We start from the raw sequence: 21,530 nt of genomic DNA on the forward strand, positions 1-21,530 counted from the left end.
TTTGCTGCTCTATAAAAAAGCCCTCCGTAAAGCTAGGACATCTTACTACTCATCATTAATTGAAGAAAATAAGAACAACCCCAGGTTTGTTTTCAGCACTGTAGCCAGGCTGACAAAGAGTCAGAGCTCTGTAGAGCCGAGTATTCCTTTCACTTTAACTAGTAGTGACTTCATGGATTTCTTTACAAATAAAATTTTAGACATTAGAGAAAAAATTATTCATAACCATCTCAAAGATTTATCTTCATGTTCAGCTGCTTTCAACACTGCTGGTATTTGTTTAGACTCTTTCGCTCCAGTTGATCTTTCAGAGTTAACTTCAATAGTTACTTCCTCTAAACCAGCAACATGTTTATTAGATCCCATTCCTACTAGGCTGTTTAAAGAAGTCTTTCCAATTATTGATGCTTCAATCTTAAAAATGATCAATCTGTCTTTATTAGTTGGCTATGTACCACAGGCCTTCAAGGTGGCTGTAATTAAACCTCTACTTAAAAAGCCATCACTGACCCAGCTGTCTTAGCTAATTATAGGCCAATCTCCAACCTTCCTTTTCTCTCAAAGATTCTTGAAAGAGTAGTTGTAAAACAGCTAACTGATCATCTGCAGAGGAACGGTTTATTTGAAGAGTTTCAGTCAGGTTTCAGAATTCATCACAGTACAGAAACAGCATTAGTGAAGGTTACAAATGATCTTCTTACAGCCTCTGACAGTGGACTCATCTCTGTTCTTGTCCTGTTGGACCTCAGTTCAGCTTTGATACTGTTGACCATAACATTTTATAGAGATTAGAGCCTGCCATAAATATTAAGAGTACTGCACTGCAGTGGTTTGAATCATACTTATCTAATAGAGTCCTATTTGTTCTTCACACACTAAAGTTAATTACGGAGTTCCACAGGGTTCTGTGCTAGGACCAATTTTATTTACATTATACATGCTTCCCTTAGGCAGTATTATTAGAAAGCATTGCATCAATTTTCATTGTTATGCAGATGATACTCAGCTTTATCTATCAATGAAGCCAGATGGTACACATCAATTAGTTAAACTGCAGGAATGTCTTAAAGACATTAAGGCCTGGATTACCTCTAATTTCCTGCTTCTAAATTCAGAAAAAACTGAAGTTCTTGTACTCAGCCCCACAAATCTTAGAAACATGGTGTCAAACCAGATATTTACTCTGGATGACACTACTTTGGCCTCCAGTAACACTGTGAGAAATCTTGGAGTCATTTTTGACCAGGATATGTCCTTCAATGCAGATATTAAACAAATATATAGGGCCGCTTTTTTACATTTGTGCAATATTTCTAAAATTAGAAACATCGTTTCTCAGAGTGATGCTGAAAAGCTAATTCATCCATTTACTGTTTCTAGGCTGGACTATTGTAATTCGTTATTATCAGGCTGTCTGAAAAGCCTTCAGCTGATCCAAACTGCTGCAGCTAGAGTACTGACAGGGACTAGAAAGAGAGAGCAGATTTCTCCCATATTGGCTTCTCTTCATTGGCTCCCTGTTAAATCTAGGATAGAATTTAAAATCCTTCTCCTCACATACAAGGTCTTGAATAATCAGGCCCCACCTTATCTCAAAGACCTTATAGTACCACATCACCTCAATAGATCAATTCGCTCTCAGACTGCTGGCTTACTTGTGGTTCCTAGGATACTTAAGAGTAGAATGAGAGGCAGAGCCTTCAGCTTTCAGGCCCCTCTTCTGTGGAACCAGCTTCCCATTTGAATTCAAGCAGCAGACAACCTCTCTATTTTTAAAATTAGGCTTAAAACTTTCCTTTATGATCAAGCTTATAGTTAGGGCTGGATCAGGTGACCTTGAACCACCCCGTAGTTATGCTGCTATAGGCCTAGGCTGCTGGAGGGTTCCCATGGTCCACTGTTTCTTTTCATTCACCTTATTTACTTTGTTTATACTCCACTCTGCATTTAATCATTAATTATTATTAATCTCTGACTCTCTTCCACAGCATATCTTCTGTTCTGTCTCCCTCCCCTCAGCCCCGACCGGTCACAGCAGATGACTGCCCCTCCCTGAGCCTGGTTCTGCTGGATGTTTCTTCCTGTTAAAAGGGAGTTTTTCTTTCCCACTGTTGCCAAATGCTTGGGGTCATTTTGAGTGTTGGGTTTTCTCTGTATTATTGTAGGGTCTTTACCCACAACACAAAGTGCCTCGAGGAGACTGTTTGTTGTGATTTAGGGCTATATAAATAAAATTGATTGAAAATTGGTCCTAGCTCACAAGTCTCTGGAACTCCATAATTAACCTTTGTGCATGAAGAAGACTCCCCATTTACATGAACACACTGGTGTCTATTAGATAAAGAGCCACAGTATCCAGAGTCGTATGCAATTAGAATGTAAAACTACTGACAAAATAATCTACCTCACTGGGAGCAGAGTTTAGGTAGCTGCTCTGCACTGTTGGCACATGGCATTGAAGCACATAATATCGGAGGAATTATATCCTTCAACTTATTTACAGCACTTTCAGAAAGACTTCTACTGTAATGAAACTTATTCGCCATTGCTGTGCCATCATTCAACTAAATGCTATTAAGAAATGATCACACAGGAGGGGGTTTTCAGGAAATATAATTAAGTCTTCAGTTTCTATACCATATGTCAGGATAAGATCCAGAGTATGGTTAAAGTGGTGGGTGGGTAATTTACATTTTGAGAAAAGCCAAATGAATCTACGTGGATGTTAAAATCACCCACTATAATTATTTTATCTAAACTGAGCACTAAATCTGATAAAAAGTCTGAGAAATCAGACAGAAACACAGTGAAGGGACCATGTGAACGATAGATAATAACAAATAAAACAAGTTTTTTAATCAGGGTAGACAAGGATAGAAATCAGCCTTTCAAATAAATTAAAACTCTGGGTCTTTGATTAATTAATAAGCTGTAAGGGAAAATTGCTGCTACTCCTCCTCCCTGGCCTGTGCTTTCAGCATTATGATAGTGTGACTCTGGGGTGTTGATTCATTTATACTAATGTATTCATCCTCCTGTAACCAGGTTTCTATAAGGCAGAATAAATCAATACTTTGATCAATTTTAAAATCATTTGCTAGCAGGGACTTGGAAGAGAGAGACCTAATGTTTAACAATCCACATTTAATTGTTTTACTCTTTGGTGCAGTTGAGGATGCTATATTCTTCTTTCGTTGCAAATTTTTATCTTTAAATAATTTGTTGCTAATTTTAGATTTATTTATCACGATTTTTTTGTTTCCCCCAATGAATAGAAGTTTTAATTTAATCGCTTTCTGATGTTCAATTTTTCCTGATGCTATGTCATCATTTTAATCTTACACGTTTTCAAATCTTTCATTGCTACAAAAATTTTTACCTATAAATGTGATATTGAATTATAGTTCAGAAATCATGCATTTTCTAGTCAAATAATGTTTTTAATTGTATTTTTCATTTTTGTACACAACACAATGATTTTATCTATATTTACACTTCAATACACTCTTCTTAAAAAAACAAAAAAAGAATAAAAAAGAATGAATGAATAAACCACACATGTGCCTTATTAAACAAACACTTAAGTTTTTTTTTATTTATTTAATTTTATTTTTTTACATCCGGAACAGTATAGATCTTTTCTTTGTGTGTGTTCTTTTTTTTTTTTTTCATTTAAATCTCTTTGCTGGACTTCAAAAGACAAAGTATAGGAGAGAAGTAAGTTAGATTGGTTGGGCCACGAATACACAAAATAAAAAAGCTGTTGGAAACATTGCAAGTTCTAAACTCGACCTATTTTATTAATATAGAACATTAACTATGTGTCAGTTTCTTTTTTTTTTTTTTTTTTTTACATGAACCCAGCAAAGGTCTCTTTCATGCAGTACAACAATCAATTTACCTCCATGATAGAATGGCATAAATTGAGGCCTGTTTAAAAGAAATGTTATTTATTGGTTACTAATAGTTGCAATCTGTGCTTTTTGTGGAACCGTTCGTCTGCAGAATAGTTTCGAAAAGCTTTCTCTCATGTCCTTAGCTCTTAAACAGTATATGAATGGATTGATCATTGGGGGGGCAAGGCTATACAGCATGATGATCACTACTCGCACATCAGCACTAAATGTAATACCAACATTGCTGGCTAAATATACAAAACATCTGGGTAAATAATAGAGGGAGATTATTCTCAGCTGAGTGCTACAAGTGGACAGTGATTTCAGGCGACCCTGCACATTTGCTATATTGTAAACTGCTATAATTATGGTACAATATGAAAAAATTATAAACGCCAGAGGTCCCAGTAGTACAACCATTGCAAATATGAAAGCAGGAACGGCATAAGGTGCCCTGTCAGTGCATGCCAACATTGTTATGCCAATATGATCACAGTAGCACTGACTGATTATGTTCGAAGCACAGTAAGGAAGAGGATATGCCCTTATAACTAACATCAGAGGACATACCTTAGCAGTAATCCATGCAGTAATACTCAGAATTAAAATATTAGGTGTTGTGAGAAGATGTGGATATCTGAGAGGATGGCAGATAGACAAATACCTGTCTAAAGCCATCTGAAAGAGAATAAAAGAATTAACTATACCAAGATAGTGAACAAAGTACATTTGGACAAAACAGGCAGTAAATGAAATGCTCCCTGACTGAAACCAATATTTGGTTATGATCTTGGGTAAAGTGGTTGTGCTAAAGAGAACGTCACATACACTCAGATTTAGAATGATATAATACATTGGCTTATGAAGGCTGCGGTCAGTTGCAAATAAAAAAATAACTGTAGCATTTGCAATCATAGTTACCAAATATACCAAAAACAATGCAGCTGAGACAAGACCATAGTACTCTTGATGAAGTCCAGGGAATCCAGTAAGGATGAACTCAGTCACAATGCTTTGATTTCGCTGAGCCATGACGGGTCAGGAACTTCCTGAAAAAACTGGTAAACATACAATGCTTGAGATAAAACAGTTAAGCCTCATTTACATGATGACATTGAAACTCACAGTACAGTGCTGCCTGTAATGATCCAGTTTATCCAACTGTAATTGTACTCTAAACCATATCAAACTATTTCATGCATCTATATTGTTAATATTATAAATTATTATTTTAAAATCCTGTTTTCATTTATTTTATTTAGCAGAGTCTTTAAGTTTAATCGTGTTTGCATGCAAAAAAATAGACATTTAATTTTATGGTAAATCCTCAACAATATACATAAACATAAGCATGAGTAAAACTTGAATGAGCTCTGATTACATGTACCTTTCTCATACACAGCAGGGGGAATACTGTGTTGCCTGCTGGTTCTCTGCTTAAAAAGGCTTCTTTCAGTATGACCTTGTGATGAAGCTGTGCTACAGGCCATCTTTGTATTCTCAGTGGATCAGTCAATGCTCAATATTCAGTCAATCAGAGCTACATTAATGGCAGTTTTTTTCTTATTATAACCTGGATGACTGAGAACCTACACAGACACTTTATCTTTTAATTTTTAAAAATTTTTTATTTCTTTAAGACAAGAGAAAGTTGTCCAGCAATTGCTCTTGAGATTAACAAAGTGAATACTGTACCTGTTCAAAGTACTGATTGTGTGACACAATGAAATACAAAAAATGAAGTTTTCTATTTCAATATGATGTTTCTGTTTTTAAGGTTTAATAAAGATATTCAGTTAAATTCAGCTTTATTTATGTAGTGCTAAATCAAAACAGTCATCTCAAGGCACTTCATATTATAAAGCAAAAACTATGCACCTTAAAAACCCAACACTAAAAACGACCCCCTTAGAGCAGCACTTGGTGACAGTGGGAAGGAAAAACTCCCTTTAAATAGGAAGAAACATCCAGCAGAACCAGGCTCAGGGAGGGGCAGTCATCTGCTGTGACCGGCTGGGGCTGAGGGGAGGGAGACAGGACAAAAAACATGCTGTGGAAGAGAGCCAGAGATTAAAAATAACTAATGATTAAATGCAGAGTGGTCTATAACTAGAGTGAAAAGAAGTGGATGAAACAGAAACAATGAGTGCATCATGGGGATTCCCACACAGCAATCTTGGCCTATTGCAGCATAACTACGGGATGGTTCATGGTCACTTGATCCAGCCCTAACTATAAGCATGATTAAAAAGGAAAGTTTTAAGGCTAATATTAAAAGTAGAGAGAGTGTCTGTTGCCTGAATTCAAACGGGAAGCTGGTTCCACAGAAGGGGGGCCTGAAAGCTGAAATGTCTGCCTCCCATTCTACTCTTAAGTATCCTAGGAACCACAAGTAAGCCAGCAGTCTGAGTGCTCAAGTGCTCTATTGGAGTGATATAGTATTTCAGGTATAAACACAGCTGGGTATCACCTGCATAACCATGAAAATATATGCAATGCCTTTTATTAATACTGTCTGATAAGCATGTATAGTTTACATAAAATTGGTCCTTGCTCAGAAGCCTGTGGAATTCCATAATTAACCTGAATGCATGAAGAAGACTCCCCATTTACATGAACAAATTGTAGTCTATTAGAAAAGGAGCCACAGTATCCTGAGTCATATGCACTGAGAATGTAAAACTATTGACGAGATAATCTGCCTCACTGGGAGCAGAGATTAGGTAGCTGCTCTGCACTGTGTTGGCACATGGCATTAAATAGGTTAATAATGGAGGAACTATATCCTTAAACTTAAAGCACTTTCAGAAAGACTTTTACTGTAATAAAACTTATTCCCCACTGCTGTGCTAAATAAATTAAAACTCTGGTTCTTTGATTAATTAATAAGCTGTAAGGGAAAATTGCTGCTACTCCTCCTCCTCGGCCTGTGCTTTCAGCATTATGATAGTCAGTGTGACTCTGGGGTGTTGATTCATTTATACTAATGTATTCATCCTCCTGTAACCTGGATTCTGTAAGGCAGAATGAATCAATATGTTGATCAGTTATTAAATCATTTACTAACAGGGACTTGGAAGAGAGAGAGACCTAATGTTTAATAATGCATATTTAACTGTTTTACTCTTTGGTGCAGTTGAGGATGCTATATTCTTCTTTCTTTGCAAATTTTTATGCTTAAATTGTTTGTGATTTTTGGTTTGTTTTTGAGTGGTCTGGGAGCAGGTACCATTTCTATTGAGATGGGATTTTGGGGGGATGGAAGGAGGAGAGAAGCTACAGAGAGGCGTGTAAGACTGCAACTCTGTGCTCTGGAGCCAGATTGTTTTATTTTGTGAAAGGTAATTTTTTTTTTAATGAAATCTTAATGTTTTTTATTCATTTATCATGATTTTTTTTCTATTTCCCCCATTGGATATCAGTTTTAGGTCTCTTTCTGAAGTTCAGTTTTCCATGATGCTATATCAGCATCTTAATCTTATGCTATTTCAAATCTTACATCCCAACAACAAATTTTAACTCTAAATGTAACATTAAACCATAATTCAGAAATCATGCTTTTTCTTGTCAAATAATTTTTTAATTGTATTTTTCTTTTTCTTTTTTTTTTTACAGACAACACAATGCATTTATTCTATATTTACAGTCCAATAGATTATCTTCTAAAAAAAAATAATTTAAAAAATGAAGACTTCCAAAAAAGTAAGAATAAACCAGACAGGCACCTTATTAAACAGGCACTAAAATTTTTATTTTATTTTGCACTTCTGGGACAGTACAGATCTTTTCTTTGTATGTGTGTTTTTTTTTCATTTAAATCTCTTTGCCGGGCGTCAAAAGACAAAGTACAGGAGAGAAGTAAGTTAGATTGATTGGGCCACAAATACACAAAGTACAAAAGCTGTTGGAAACTTTGCAAGTTCTAAACTCGACCTATTTTATTAATATAGAACATCAACTATGTGTCAGTTTTCTTTTTTACATGAACCCAGCAAAAGTCTCTTTCAAGCAGAACAACAATCATTTTGTGTCCATGTTAGAATGGAATGAATTGTGGCCTGTTTAAAAGGGATGTTATTTATTGGTTACTAATAGTTGCAACCTGTGCTTTTTCTGGAACGGTTCGTCTGCAGAATAGTTTCAATAAGCTTTCTCTCATGTCCTTAGCTCTTAAACAGTATATGAGTGGATTGATCATTGGGGGGGCAAGGCTATACAGCATGATGATCACTACTCGCACATCAGCACTAAATGTAATACCAACATTGCTGGCTAAATATACAAAACATCTGGGTAAATAATAGAGGGAGATTATTATCAGCTGAGTGCTACAAGTGGACAGTGATTTCAGGCGACCCTGCACATTTGCTATATTGTAAACTGCTATAATTATGGCGCAATATGAAAAAATAATAAACGCCAGAGGCCCCAATAGTACAACCATTGCAAATATGAAAGCAGGAACGGCATAAGGTGCCCTGTCAGTGCATGCCAACATTGTTATGCCAATATGATCACAGTAGCACTGACTGATTATGTTCGAAGCACAGTAAGGAAGAGGATATGCCCTTAGAACTAAGATTAGAGGACATGCCTTAGCAGTAATCCATGCAGTAATACTCAGAATTAAAATATTAGATGTTGTGAGAAGATGTGGATATCTGAGAGGATGGCAGATAGCCAAATACCTGTCTAAAGCCATCTGAAAGAGAATAAAAGAATTAACTGAACCAAGATAGTGAACAAAGTACATTTGGACAAAACAGGCAGTGAATGAAATGCTCCCTGACTGAAACCAATATTTGGTTATGATCTTGGGTAAAGTGGTTGTGCTAAAGAGAACGTCACATACACTCAGATTTAGAATGATATAATACATTGGCTTATGAAGGCTGCGGTCAGTTGCAAATAAAAAAATAACTGTAGCATTTGCTATCATAGTTACCAAATATACCAAAAACAATGCAGCTGAGACAAGACCATAGTACTCTTGATGAAGTCCAGGGAATCCAGTAAGGATGAACTCAGTCACAATGCTTTGATTTCGCTGAGCCATGACGGGTCAGGAACTTCCTGAAAACACTGGTAAACATACAATGCTTGAGATAAAACAGTTAAGCCTCATTTACATGATGACATTTAAACTCAGAGTACAGTGCAACATGTAATGAACCAGTTTATCCAACTGTAATTGTACTCTAAACTATATCAAAGCATTTCTTGCATCTATATTGTTAATATTATAAATTATTATTTTAAAATCCTGTTTTCATTTATTTCATTTAGCAGAGTCTTTAAGTTTAATTGTGTTTGCATGCAACAAATAGACATTTAATTTTATGGTGAATCCTCAACAATATACATAAACATAAGCATGAGTAAAACATTAATGAGCTCTGATTACATGTACCTTTCTCATACACAGCAGGGGGAATACACTGCTGTGTTGCCTGCTGGTTCTCCGCTTAAAAACGCTTCTTGCAGTACGACTTTGTGATGAAGGTGTGTTACAGGCCATCTTTGTATTCTCTGTGGATCAATCAGTGCTCAATATTCAGTCAATCAGAGCCACATTAATGGCAGTTTATTTTTTTATTTCATTTTTTAAGACAAGAGAAAGACCTCCAACAATTACTCTTAAGATCAGCAAAGTGAACAATGTACATGTTCAAAGTATTGATTGTGTGACACACTGAAATACAAAAAGTGAAGTTTTTTTTTATTTGATTTGTTTCTGCTTTTAAGGTTTAATAAAGAATATTCAGTTCAATTCAGCTTTATTTATATAGTGCCAAATCCAAACAGTCATCTCAAGGAACGTTATATTGTAAAGAAAAAACTATACACCCTGAAAACCCAACACTCATAACGACCCCCTAAGAGCAGCACTTGGTGACAGTGGGAAGGAAAAACTCCCTTTAAACAGGAAGAAACATCCAGCAGAACCAGGCTCAGGGAGGGGCAGTCATCTGCTGTGGCCGGCTGGGGCTGAGGGGAGGGAGACAGAACAAAAGACATGCTATGGAAGAGAGCCAGAGATTAATCATAACTAATGATTAAATGCAGAGTGGTCTATAACTAGAGTGAAAAGAAGTGGATGAAAAAGAACACCAAGTGCATCATGGGGATCCCCACCCCAGCAGCCTAGGCCTATTGCAGCATAACTACGGGATGGTTCATGGTCACTTGATCCAGTCCTAAGCATGATTAAAAAGGAAAGTTTTAAGCCTAATATTAAAAGTAGAGAGAGTGTCTGCTGCTTGAATTCAAATGGGAAGCTGGTTCCACAGAAGAGGGGCCTGAAAGCTGAAGGCTCTGCCTCTCATTCTACTCTTAAGTATCCTAGGAACCACAAGTAAGCCAGCAGTCTGAGAGCGAAGTGCTCTAGTAGGGTTATATAGTACTATAAGGTCTTTAAGATAAGGTGGGGCCTGATTATTCAAGACCTTGTATGTGAGGAGAAGGATTTAAAATTCCATTCTGGATTTAACAGGAATCCAATGAGGAGAAATCTGCTCTCTCTTTCTAGTCCCTGTCAGTACTCTAGCTGCAGCATTTTGGATCAGCTGAAGGATTTTATGGCTAGATAATGCTGGCTATCATCTGCACAACACTGAATATGTATGCATTGCTTTCTAATAATACTGTCTAAGGGAAGCATCTATAGTGGTGGCCCTGGGTTTGCTCTGCTGGTTTTTGTTTGTCTGTCTCTCTCGTTTCTTTGTTTTCTGGCCTGTGATTCTGAGCTGGGCTAGCCTTGGTCTCCGCCTGCTGAGCCGGCTGTTGTTGGAGGCTGGCTCACACACCTGTTCCTGATGTGCTCATTATGACTCCCATTTAAGCAGACAAGTGACATCTAGTCTTCACTGAATCGTTGAGTGTGAAACAGGTAGTCTGGCTGACTCACACTCCATGCCTGCAATTCTTTCTGTGCTGCCTGGCTGTATTCTTACCTGTTTTTTCCTGTGCACAGATTATTGAGAATGGAGGGAGAGACGGGACAACTCAATTCTTGGCAAACAGACCTAAAGAGCATACTGGAAACCAGACCTGAACTGGAAGCCCCGCAAACCCCCTCCCCAAAGAAGACTGCATTATCCCACGTTTTTATCGGACTTGTAAATAAACCTACCTGAACTTTCCCTAGGAATCTGTCTTTTGAGTTCACCCACCTTAGACCTTGAAACTGGTCCTAGCCCAGAAGCCTGCGGAACTCCATAATTAACCTGAATGCATGAAGAAGACTCCCCATTTACATGAACAAATTGCAGTCTATTAACTAAGGAGCTACAGGATCCAGAGTCATATGCATTGAGAATGTAAAACTATTGATGAGATAATCTACCTCACTGGGAGCAGAGTTTAGGTAGCTGCTCTGCACTGTGTTGGCACATGGCATTGAAGAGGATAATAATGAATCATATCCTTAAACTTAGTTAAAGTACTTTCAGAAAGACTTCTACTGTAATAAAACTTATTCCCCACTGCTGTGCCAAATGAATTAAAACTCTGGGTCTTTGATTAATTAATAAGCTATAAGGGAAAATTGCTGCTACTCCTCCTTCTTGGCCTGTGCTTACTTAACGTATTCATCCTGCTGTAACCTGGTTTCTGTAAGGCAGAATAAATCAATCCGTTGATCAAGTCTTAAACCATTTACTAACAGGGACTTGGAAGAGAGAGAGACCTAATGTTTAATAATGCATATTTAACAATTTTACTCTTGGTGCAGTTGAGGATGCTATACTCTTCTTTCGTTGCAAATTTTTATGCTTAAGTTGTTTGTTATTTTTAAGGCCCGAGCACAACCTGTGTGAAGGCCCTATTGTAATTGTTTTGGACATTGAGGTAAATGAATTGCTTTTTTGAGAGCCTAAACATGCTCAAAAATTCACGAAATTGTGCACACATGTTAGGTCTGGTGAAAATTTAAGTATTTTAATGGTTTCCGACATGGCCCTTTCAAAATGGCTCTACAGAGCCACCTTTAGTTCAATTGCCACTGTTGTGTTTCAGGTACATGTATGAAATTTGGTACACATATGTAACATGTCCAGATGAACAAAAAAGACCAAGGGTCCAATGCCCTAAACCCAACAGGAAGTCTGCAATTTTGAATTAAATGGCTGATTTCCTGGCCTCATACTTTCTCTAATAACTCATAGGTTTTGGATGTTATCAACTTCATATTTGTGTTGTCTTATCTACACACCAGGGGGAATCTAAATTTCAAAAATGGCGAGTTTTCACCAGAGGGCGTGGCCGTGACACCACAGTGAATTTCAATCATTCGCCAGGAAATTTTGATTCCCTCTCATTCAAACCTACATTATCCAATCTGGATCAAACTTCAGTAGGATGACGATTCTCCCCTAAACCCATACATATAATATTTACTGACAGTCGCAGTGCCACCCAGTGGGTACAGGAAATGTCATGTTTTAAACTTTGAGGTACAGCTCCAAGGTTGTTGAGCAGAAGCATCTCAAATTTCCCCTGGAAAGCCTTAAGGAGTTGGCCTTACATTGTTTTCAGAACTGTGAGTTTTTCGCCAAAGGCCGTGACCCTGGCACAATGGCAAAGTACAATGCTTCACCATGAAGACAAAAATGGCAGTAACTCAAAGCCACGTTGCCCAATCTGCATCAAACTTTAGTGGTTTGATAAGCCTCCCTCCCTGAACACAATGTTATGCATAAAGTCCCTAAACGTTAGACCGCCACCTAGTGACACCTGGAAATATCATGAAATACCATGCTTTTTGTGTAGCCCCGAATCTACATTTTATCTACATATCTGAAATTGTGCAGGCTCACGTAACATCTTAAGATGTACAAGAAAGTCTCTTGGACCCATACCCAAAATCCTACAGGAAGCTAGCCATTTTCAATTGAAGGTGTCAATTTTTGCCATTTTCAGGCCTGCTATTTAAATCATCTCCTCCTACGGCATTTGACCCAGTGAGACCAAAATGAGTCCAGATCATCTACACAAGTAGCCCATCAAAAGATATTCATGGTTTTATAGAATATTCAATGACCTTGTCACACCAGGCCATTGAATTTGGCCTTTGTTTTTCTCCCTTGCCCCAAAATGTTTGTGCACTCGTTGACACATGTTTTGCCTGATCAGCTAAAAATGTAAACACTCATGTACAAACTCAGGCTGAACCCATAACTACGAATTCAAGGCTATAAGTGCAATAGCGCCCCCTACAGAAGTAAATGAATATTTGTATGATGGTCCACAGAATTAGTTTCTCTGAATTTAGTTTCTCTGAAATGCATGAAAATTTGTTTCCACATTCCTGACATCATCCTGATCAAAAAAGTGAATGAGACCCAGGCTTTATTTTGCACGCCACAGCCGTGACCATACCCATTGGGTTTACATGGAGACCAAAAATTTTGTTTCTTGGAAATTTATGAAATCGGTTACAGACATTCTGTACACTATCATGATCAAAAAAGTCAATTAGACCCATGCCCCATCTTGCACGCTGGAGTTGTGACCACCCTCCAAATATTGCATTAGGTATATATGAAGAGCAAAAGATATAGTTTACCATAAATGAATCAAATTGGTTACAGACATTCTGTACACCATCCGATCAAAAAACCTGTGAGCACAGCACAGCTCAGGTACACCACGGGTCAATGCGTGGCAGGTGCGAGGGCCCTATCATCGCCGCTTGTGGCTTTAATTTGGTTTGTTTTTGAGTGGCCTGGGAGCAGGCAACGTCTCTAAGGAGAATGGATTTTGGGGGGATGGAAGGAGGAGATAAGCTGCAGAAAAGCATGTAAGACTGCAAATCGGTCTTCTGGAGCCAGATTGTTTTATTTTGTGAAAGGTAATTTTTAATGAAATCTTAATAATTTTTATTTATTTATCATGGCTTTTTTTGTCTGTTTCCCCCATTGAACAGCAATTTTAGCTCAATCTCTTTCTGAAGTTTAGTTTTCCCTGATGCTATGTGATCATTTTAATCTTACACTATTCAAATCTTTCACCCCTGCAAAAAAATTTACTTCTAAATGTAACATTAAACCATAGTTAAGAAATCAGGCATTTTGCTATTAAATAATTTTTAATTGTATTTTTGTTTACAGTCAACACAATGAATTTTTCTATATTTGCAGTAACAGAATAAAACAGGCACCTTATTAAACAGGAACTAAAGTTCTATTTTTTTTTTAAACTTTTTGGACAGTACAGATCTTTTCTTTGTGTGTTTTTTCATTTAAATCTCTTTGCTGGACTTCAAAAGACAAAGTACAGGAGAGAAGAAAGTTATATTGGTTGGGCCACAAATATGTAAAATGGAAAAGTTGTTTGAAATATTGCAAGTTTGACCTATTTTATTAATATAGAACATCAACTATGTGCCATTTTTCTTTTTTACATGAACCCAGCAAAGGTCTCTTTCATGCAGTATAACATTGATGTTGCCTCCATAATAAAATGGCATAAATTGAGGCCTGTTTAAAAGAGATTTTATTTTTTTGGTTACTAATAGTTGCAACCTGTGCTTTTTTTGTGGAATGGTTCATCTGCAGAATAGTTTCAATAAGCTTTCTCTCATGTCCTTAGCTCTTAAACAGTATATGAGTGGATTCATCATTGGGGGGGCAAGGCTATACAGCATGATGATCACTACTCGCACATCAGCACTAAATGTAATACCGAGAGTGCTGGCTAAATATACAAAACATCTGGGTAAATAATAGAGGGAGATTATTATCAGCTGAGTGCTACAAGTGGACAGTGATTTCAGGTGACCCTGCACATTTGCTATCTTGTGAACTGCTATAATTATAGAGCAATATGAAAAAATTATAAATGCCAGAGGCCCCAGTAGCGTAAGCATTGCAGCTACAAAAGCAGGAACGGCATGAGGTGCCCTGTCAGTGCATGCCAGCGTTGTTATGCCAATATGATCACAGTAGCAGTGAGTGATTATGTTCGAAGCACAGTAAGGAAGAGGATATGCCCTTATAACTAACATTAGAGGGCCTGCTTTGGCAGTAGTCCATGCAGTAATACTCAGAATTAAAATATTAGATGTTGTGAGAAGATGTGGATATCGGAGAGGATGGCAGATAGCCAAATACCTGTCTAAAGCCATCTGAAAGAGAATAAAAGAATTAACTGAACCAAGATAGTGAACAAAGTACATTTGGACAAAACAGGCAGTAAATGAAATGCTCCCTGACTGAAACCAATATTTGGTTATGATCTTGGGTAAAGTGGTTGTGCTAAAGAGAACGTCACATACACTCAGATTTAGAATGATATAATACATTGGCTTATGAAGGCTGCAGTCAGTTGCAAATAAAAAAATAACTGTAGCATTGGCAATCATAGTTACCAAATAAACCAAAAACAATGCAGCTGAGACAAGACCATAGTACTCTTGATGAAGTCCAGGGAATCCAGTAAGGATGAACTCAGTCACAATGCTTTGATTTCGCTGAGCCATGACGGGTCAGGAACTTCCTGAAAAAACTGGTAAACATACAATGCTTGAGATAAAACAGTTAAGCCTCATTTGCATGATGACATTTAAACTCAGAGTACAGTGCAACATGTAATGAACCAGTTTATCCAACTGTAATTGTACTCTAAACTATATCAAAGCATTTCTTGCATCTATATTGTTATAATAAATTATTATTTTAAAATCCTGTTTTCATTTATTTCATTTAGCAGAGTCTTTAGTTTCAATCCTGCATGCAAAAAAATAGACATTTAATTTTATGGTGAATCCTCAACAATATACATAAACATAAGCATGAGTAAAACATTAATGAGCTCCAATTACATGTACCTTTCTCATACACAGCAGGGGGAATACACTGCTGTGTTGCCTGCTGTTCTCTGCTTAAAAACGCTTCTTGCAGTACGACTTTGTGATGAAGGTGTGTTACAGGCCATCTTTGTATTCTCTGTGGATCAATCAGTGCTCAATATTCAGTCAATCAGAGCCACATTAATGGCAGTTTATTTTTTTATTTCATTTTTTAAGACAAGACAACAATTACTCTTAAGATCAGCAAAGTGAACAATGTACATGTTCAAAGTATTGATTGTGTGACACACTGAAATACAAAAAGTGAAGTTTTTTTTTATTTGATTTGTTTCTGCTTTTAAGGTTTAATAAAGAATATTCAGTTCAATTCAGCTTTATTTATATAGTGCCAAATCCAAACAGTCATCTCAAGGAACGTTATATTGTAAAGAAAAAACTATACACCCTGAAAACCCAACACTCATAACGACCCCCTAAGAGCAGCACTTGGTGACAGTGGGAAGGAAAAACTCCCTTTAAACAGGAAGAAACATCCAGCAGAACCAGGCTCAGGGAGGGGCAGTCATCTGCTGTGGCCGGCTGGGGCTGAGGGGAGGGAGACAGAACAAAAGACATGCTATGGAAGAGAGCCAGAGATTAATCATAACTAATGATTAAATGCAGAGTGGTCTATAACTAGAGTGAAAAGAAGTGGATGAAAAAGAACACCAAGTGCATCATGGGGATCCCCACCCCAGCAGCCTAGGCCTATTGCAGCATAACTACGGGATGGTTCACGGCCACTTGATCCAGTCCTAACTATAAGCATGATTAAAAAGGAAAGTTTTAAGCCTAATATTAAAAGTAGAGAGAGTGTCTGCTGCTTGAATTCAAATGGGAAGCTGGTTCCACAGAAGAGGGGCCTGAAAGCTGAAGGCTCTGCCTCTCATTCTACTCTTAAGTATCCTAGGAACCACAAGTAAGCCAGCAGTCTGAGAGCGAAGTGCTCTAGTAGGGTTATATGGTACTATAAGGTCTTTAAGATAAGGTGGGGCCTGATTATTCAAGACCTTGTATGTGAGGAGAAGAATTTAAAATTCCATTCTGGATTTAACAGGAAGCCAATGAAGAGAAGCCAATATGGGAGAAATCTGCTCTCTCTTTCTAGTCCCTGTCAGTACTCTAGATGCAGCATTTTGGATCAGCTGAAGGATTTTATGGCTAGATAATGCTGGCTATCATCTGCACAACACTGAAAATGTATGCATTGCTTTCTAATAATATTGTCTAAGGGAAGCATCTATAGTGGTGGCCCTGGGTTTGCTCTGCTGGTTTTTGTTTGTCTGTCTCTCTCGTTTCTTTGTTTTCTGGCCTGTGGTTCTGAGCTGGGCTAGCCTTGGTCTCCGCCTGCTGAGCCGGCTGTTGTTGGAGGCTGGCTCACGCACCTGTTCCTGATGTGCTCATCATGGCTCCTATTTAAGCAGACAAGTGACATCTAGTCTTCACTGGATCGTTGAGTGTGAAACAGGTAGTCTGGCTGACTCACACTCCATGCCTGCAATTCTTTCTGTGCTGCCTGGCTGTATTCTTACCTGTTTTTTCCTGTGCACAGATTATTGAGAGTGGAGGGAGAGACGGGACAACTCATTTCTTGGCAAACAGACCTAAAGAGCATACTGGAAACCAGACCTGAACTGGAAGCCCTGCAAAACCCCTCCCCAAAGGGGCTCTGTGGAGGGTCGGGCGGTCCTTGGGTGCCGTGGGCCCGGGAGCCCTGCCGCCGGCCAGTGCAGGGGGCTGGCCGCTGGGGGGGGGCTGGCTTCTCATCGCCTTGGGTTCCCTGGAGCCCTCGCTCCTCGACTGGGGGGGCTCCGTCTGAGACCACCCTCTCCCGTCTGCTGGGGTAGGTGTGCGGTTGTCTTTGGACTGAGTGGCCGGGGGTCTTCCTGGCCCTTGGTGGGCTGCTGGTGGCCTGGGGTTCCGGGGGCTTTCCGTACCTGCCTCTGGCTTCTGATGGGTGGAGCTGCAGCGTTTTGCCCTCACTGGTAAGTACGTTCCATGACACAGACACAAACATGACACAGACACAAACGCCCACTCAATCACAACTCAACAAAATTGTTGGTGTGCGTAACATGCTTTGTTAAGTTTGTTTTTCACACACAAATTTATTTTTGCAAGTATTGATAGTATTTTTTTATATGTTAAAGTGATGAAGTATCTGATTAATAGACTTGTGCTCTTTCCCCTTTTTTTTTTTTTGCTCCCTTTCTCTCTCCCTTTTTCTTCTCTTTATTTTCCTCTTCTTCAGCCTGTCAGCTCTGGCTGTTACATAGTATGTGGAAAAATAACTCAGATAAATAAAATAAAGGGTTAAAACATCAACAAGAAGAGCCTATTGAGAACCTATAGAGCTCATCTTGAAATAGCAAATATGTTTGGCACAACAACGCATTCAGATCACAGTTCTGCTTGCAAGATCTACCAGACATGACAGGCTTTTAAAAAAAAAAAAAAAAAAAAAAAAAAAAAAAAAACCCCTCCCCAAAGAAGACTCTGCATTATCCCACGTTTTTATCGGACTTGTAAATAAACCTACCTGAACTTTCCCTAGGAGTCTGTCTTTTGAGTTCACCCACCTTAGACCTTGAAACTGGTCCTAGCCCAGAAGCCTGCGGAACTCCATAATTAACCTGAATGCATGAAGAAGACTCCCCATTTACATGAACAAATTGCAGTCTATTAACTAAGGAGCTACAGGATCCAGAGTCATATGCATTGAGAATGTAAAACTATTGATGAGATAATCTACCTCATTGCGAGCAGGAGTTTAGGTAGCTGCTCTGCACTGTGCTCGCACATGGCATTGATGAGCATAATAATGGAGGAATTATATCCTTAAACTTAAAGCACTTTCAGAAAGACTTTTACTGTAATAAAACTTATTCCCCACTGCTGTGCCAAATAAATTAAAACTTTGGGTCTTTGATTAATTAATAAGCTATAAGGGAAAATTGCTGCTACTCCTCCTCCTCGGCCTGTGCTTACTTAACGTATTCATCCTGCTGTAACCTGGTTTCTGTAAGGCAGAATAAATCAATCCGTTGATCAAGTCTTAAACCATTTACTAACAGGGACTTGGAAGAGAGAGACCTAATGTTTAATAATGCATATTTAACAGTTTTACTCTTTGGTGCAGTTGAGGATGCTATATTCTTCTTTCTTTGCAATTTTTTATGCTTAAGTTGTTTGTTATTTTTTGGTTTGTTTTTGAATGGTCTGGGAGCAGGCACCGTCTCTAAGGGGATGGGGCTTTTGGGGGATGGCAGGAGAAGAGAAGGTGCAGAGAGGCATGTAAGACTGAAACTCTGTCTTCTGGAGCCAGATTGTTTTATTTTGTGAGAGGTAATTTTTAATGAAATCTTAAAAACTTGTATTTATTTATCATGATTTATATTTCAGCTCTCTTTCTGAAGTTCAGTTTCCCTGATGCTATGTCATCATTTTAATCTTACACTATTTCAAATCTTTCCTCCCTACAAAAAAATTACCTCTAACTGTAACATTAAACCATAGTTCAAAAATCATGCATTTTGTTAATCAGTTTTTTAATTGTACTTCTTTTTTTTTTTTTTTTTTTTTTTTTTTTTTTACAGACAACACAATTAATTTATACTATATTTGAAGTAACAGAATGAAAGAGACAGGTGCCTTATTCAACAGGAACTAAATTTTATATATTTTTTTTTAACTTTTTGGACAGTACAGATCTTTTCTTTGTGTGTTTTTTCATTTAAATCTCTTTGCTGGACTTCAAAAGACAAAGTACAGGAGAGAAGAAAGTTATATTGGTTGGGCCACAAATATGTAAAATGGAAAAGCTATTTGAAATATTGCAAGTTCAACCTATTTAATTAATATTGAACATCAACTATGTGCTATTTTTCTTTTTACATGAACCCAGCAAAGGTCTCTTTCATGCAGCATAACATTCATGTTGCCTCCATATTAGAATGGCATAAATTGAGGCCTGTTTAAGAGAGTTGTTATTTATTGGCTGCAATCTGTGCTTTTTCTGGAACGGTTCGTCTGCAGAATAGTTTCAATAAGCTATCTCTCATGTCCTTAGCTCTTAAACAGTATATGAGTGGATTGATCACTGGTGGGGCAAGGCTATACAGCATGATGATCACTACTCGCACATCAGCACTAAATGTAATACCAACATTGCTGGCTAAATATACAAAACATCTGGGTAAATAATAGAGGGAGATTATTCTCAGCTGAGTGCTACAAGTGGACAGTGATTTCAGGCGACCCTGCATATTTGCTATCTTGTAAACTGCTATAATTATAGAGCAATATGAAAAAATTATAAACGCCAGAGGCCCCAGTAGCGTAAGCATTGCAGTTACAAAAGCAGGAACGGCATAAGGTGCCCTGTCAGTGCACGCCAATGTTGTTATGCCAATATGATCACAGTAGCAGTGAGTGATTATGTTCGGGGCACAGTAAAGAAGAGGATATGCCCTTATAACTAACATTAGAGGGCCTGCTTTGGCAGTAGTCCATGCAGTAATACTTAGAATTAGAATATTAGATGTTGTGAGAAAATGTGGATATCTGAGAGGATGGCAGATAGCCAAATACCTGTCTAAAGCCATCTGAAAGAGAATATAAGAATTAACTGTACCAAGATAGTGAACAAAGTACATTTGGACAAAACAGGCAGTGAATGAAATGCTCCCTGACTGAAACCAATATTTGGTTATGATCTTGGGTAAAGTGGTTGTGCTAAAGAGAACGTCACATACACTCAGATTTAGAATGATATAATACATTGGCTTATGAAGGCTGCAGTCAGTTGCAAATAAAAAAATAACTGTAGCATTTGCTATCATAGTTACCAAATATACTAAAAACAATGCAGCTGAGACAAGACCATAGTACTCTTGATGAAGTCCAGGGAATCCAGTAAGGATGAACTCAGTCACAATGCTTTGATTTCGCTGAGCCATGACGGGTCAGGAACTTCCTGAAAACACTGGTAAACATACAATGCTTGAGATAAAATAGTTAAGCCTCATTTACATGATGACATTGAAACGCAGAGTACAGTGCAGCATGTAATGTACCAGTTTATCCAACTGTTGTTGCACGCTAAACTATATCAAACTATTTCATGTGTCTATATTGTTATAATAAATTATTTTAAAATCCTGTTTTCATTTATTTTATTTAACAGAGTCTTTAGTTTCAATCCTGCATGCAAAAAAATAGACATTTAATTTTATGGTGAATCCTTAATACATATAATATATGCATGAGTAAGACTTTAATAAGCTCTGATTCCATGTGCCCTGCTCATACACAGCAGGGAGAATACCCTGCTGTGTTGCCTGCTGGTTCTCTCCTTAAAAAGGCTTCTTTCAGCACGACCTTGTGATGAAGCTGTGTTACAGGCCATCTTTGTATTCTCAGTGGATCAGTCAGTGCTCAATATTCATTCAATCAGATCTACATTAATGTCAGTTTATTTTTTATTTTAGTTTTAAGAAAGAGAGACTTTCAAAACTGACTTCTAAGATTAGCAAAGTGAATAATGTACCTGTTCAAAGTATTGATTGTGCGACATGCTGAAGTACCAAAAATTAAAATTTTTTCAATTTGATTTGTTTCTGCTTTTAAGGTTTAATAGTACTCTCAAAAGCTAAAGCCCACTCAGAAATATGTTTGCTGTTGTTAGAAAATTGCATTTCTTGTTTACGAAGGCCAGCATCCTGGAGTCGCTGCCACACTGAGGCTATTTATTGAGGGCAGCAGTTGATGACTGTGAGTCATCTCTT

At 37.8% G+C, this 21,530-nt stretch overlaps 4 protein-coding genes across 4 annotated transcripts; all 4 read right to left on the reverse strand.

Annotated features, from left to right (window-relative positions):
- Nucleotides 1-1,084: 1,084 nt before the first annotated feature.
- On the reverse strand, nucleotides 1,085-4,751 carry LOC115790373 (olfactory receptor 2AT4-like; the record flags this gene model as incomplete). The annotated part of the gene is made up of 2 exons (XM_030744211.1): nucleotides 4,041-4,751; nucleotides 1,085-1,105 (listed from the first exon to the last, which is right to left on the reverse strand). Coding segments are annotated over exons 1-2 (732 nt in total), but the record flags the coding sequence as incomplete, so codon positions are not given.
- Nucleotides 4,752-7,974: 3,223 nt separating this feature from the next.
- On the reverse strand, nucleotides 7,975-8,952 carry LOC115790374 (olfactory receptor 2AT4-like). Its single transcript, XM_030744213.1, has one exon. It carries the CDS (start codon nucleotides 8,950-8,952, stop codon nucleotides 7,975-7,977), a length of 978 nt encoding a protein of 325 aa, XP_030600073.1.
- A 5,490-nt stretch (nucleotides 8,953-14,442) lies between these two features.
- Nucleotides 14,443-15,375, reverse strand: LOC115790376 (olfactory receptor 2AT4-like). The gene has a single exon (XM_030744214.1). The coding sequence runs from the start codon at nucleotides 15,373-15,375 to the stop codon at nucleotides 14,443-14,445; it is 933 nt and encodes a 310-aa protein (XP_030600074.1).
- A 4,355-nt stretch (nucleotides 15,376-19,730) lies between these two features.
- Nucleotides 19,731-20,702, reverse strand: LOC115790377 (olfactory receptor 2AT4-like). Its single transcript, XM_030744215.1, has 3 exons — nucleotides 20,227-20,702; nucleotides 19,907-20,124; nucleotides 19,731-19,876 (listed from the first exon to the last, which is right to left on the reverse strand). The coding sequence occupies exons 1-3, from the start codon at nucleotides 20,700-20,702 to the stop codon at nucleotides 19,731-19,733; spliced, it is 840 nt and encodes a 279-aa protein (XP_030600075.1).
- Between the last annotated feature and the right edge of the window lie 828 nt (nucleotides 20,703-21,530).

Source organism: Archocentrus centrarchus, chromosome 13 (assembly GCF_007364275.1).
Source record: "Archocentrus centrarchus isolate MPI-CPG fArcCen1 chromosome 13, fArcCen1, whole genome shotgun sequence".
Taxonomy (NCBI): domain Eukaryota; kingdom Metazoa; phylum Chordata; class Actinopteri; order Cichliformes; family Cichlidae; genus Archocentrus; species Archocentrus centrarchus.

Bases quoted from the DNA above. Each gene is read 5' to 3' on its own strand.
- LOC115790374 (XM_030744213.1), bottom strand. From the start codon at position 8,952: ATGGCTCAGCGAAATCAAAGCATTGTGACTGAGTTCATCCTTACTGGA.
- LOC115790376 (XM_030744214.1), bottom strand. From the start codon at position 15,375: ATGGCTCAGCGAAATCAAAGCATTGTGACTGAGTTCATCCTTACTGGA.
- LOC115790377 (XM_030744215.1), bottom strand. From the start codon at position 20,702: ATGGCTCAGCGAAATCAAAGCATTGTGACTGAGTTCATCCTTACTGGA. The intron at 20,125-20,226 runs GTTAGTTATAAG...GTGCACTGACAG, and splicing joins GCCAAAGCAGGCCCTCTAAT to GGCACCTTATGCCGTTCCTG. The intron at 19,877-19,906 runs GTATTACATTTA...ATGTGCGAGTAG, and splicing joins ATATTTAGCCAGCAATGTTG to TGATCATCATGCTGTATAGC.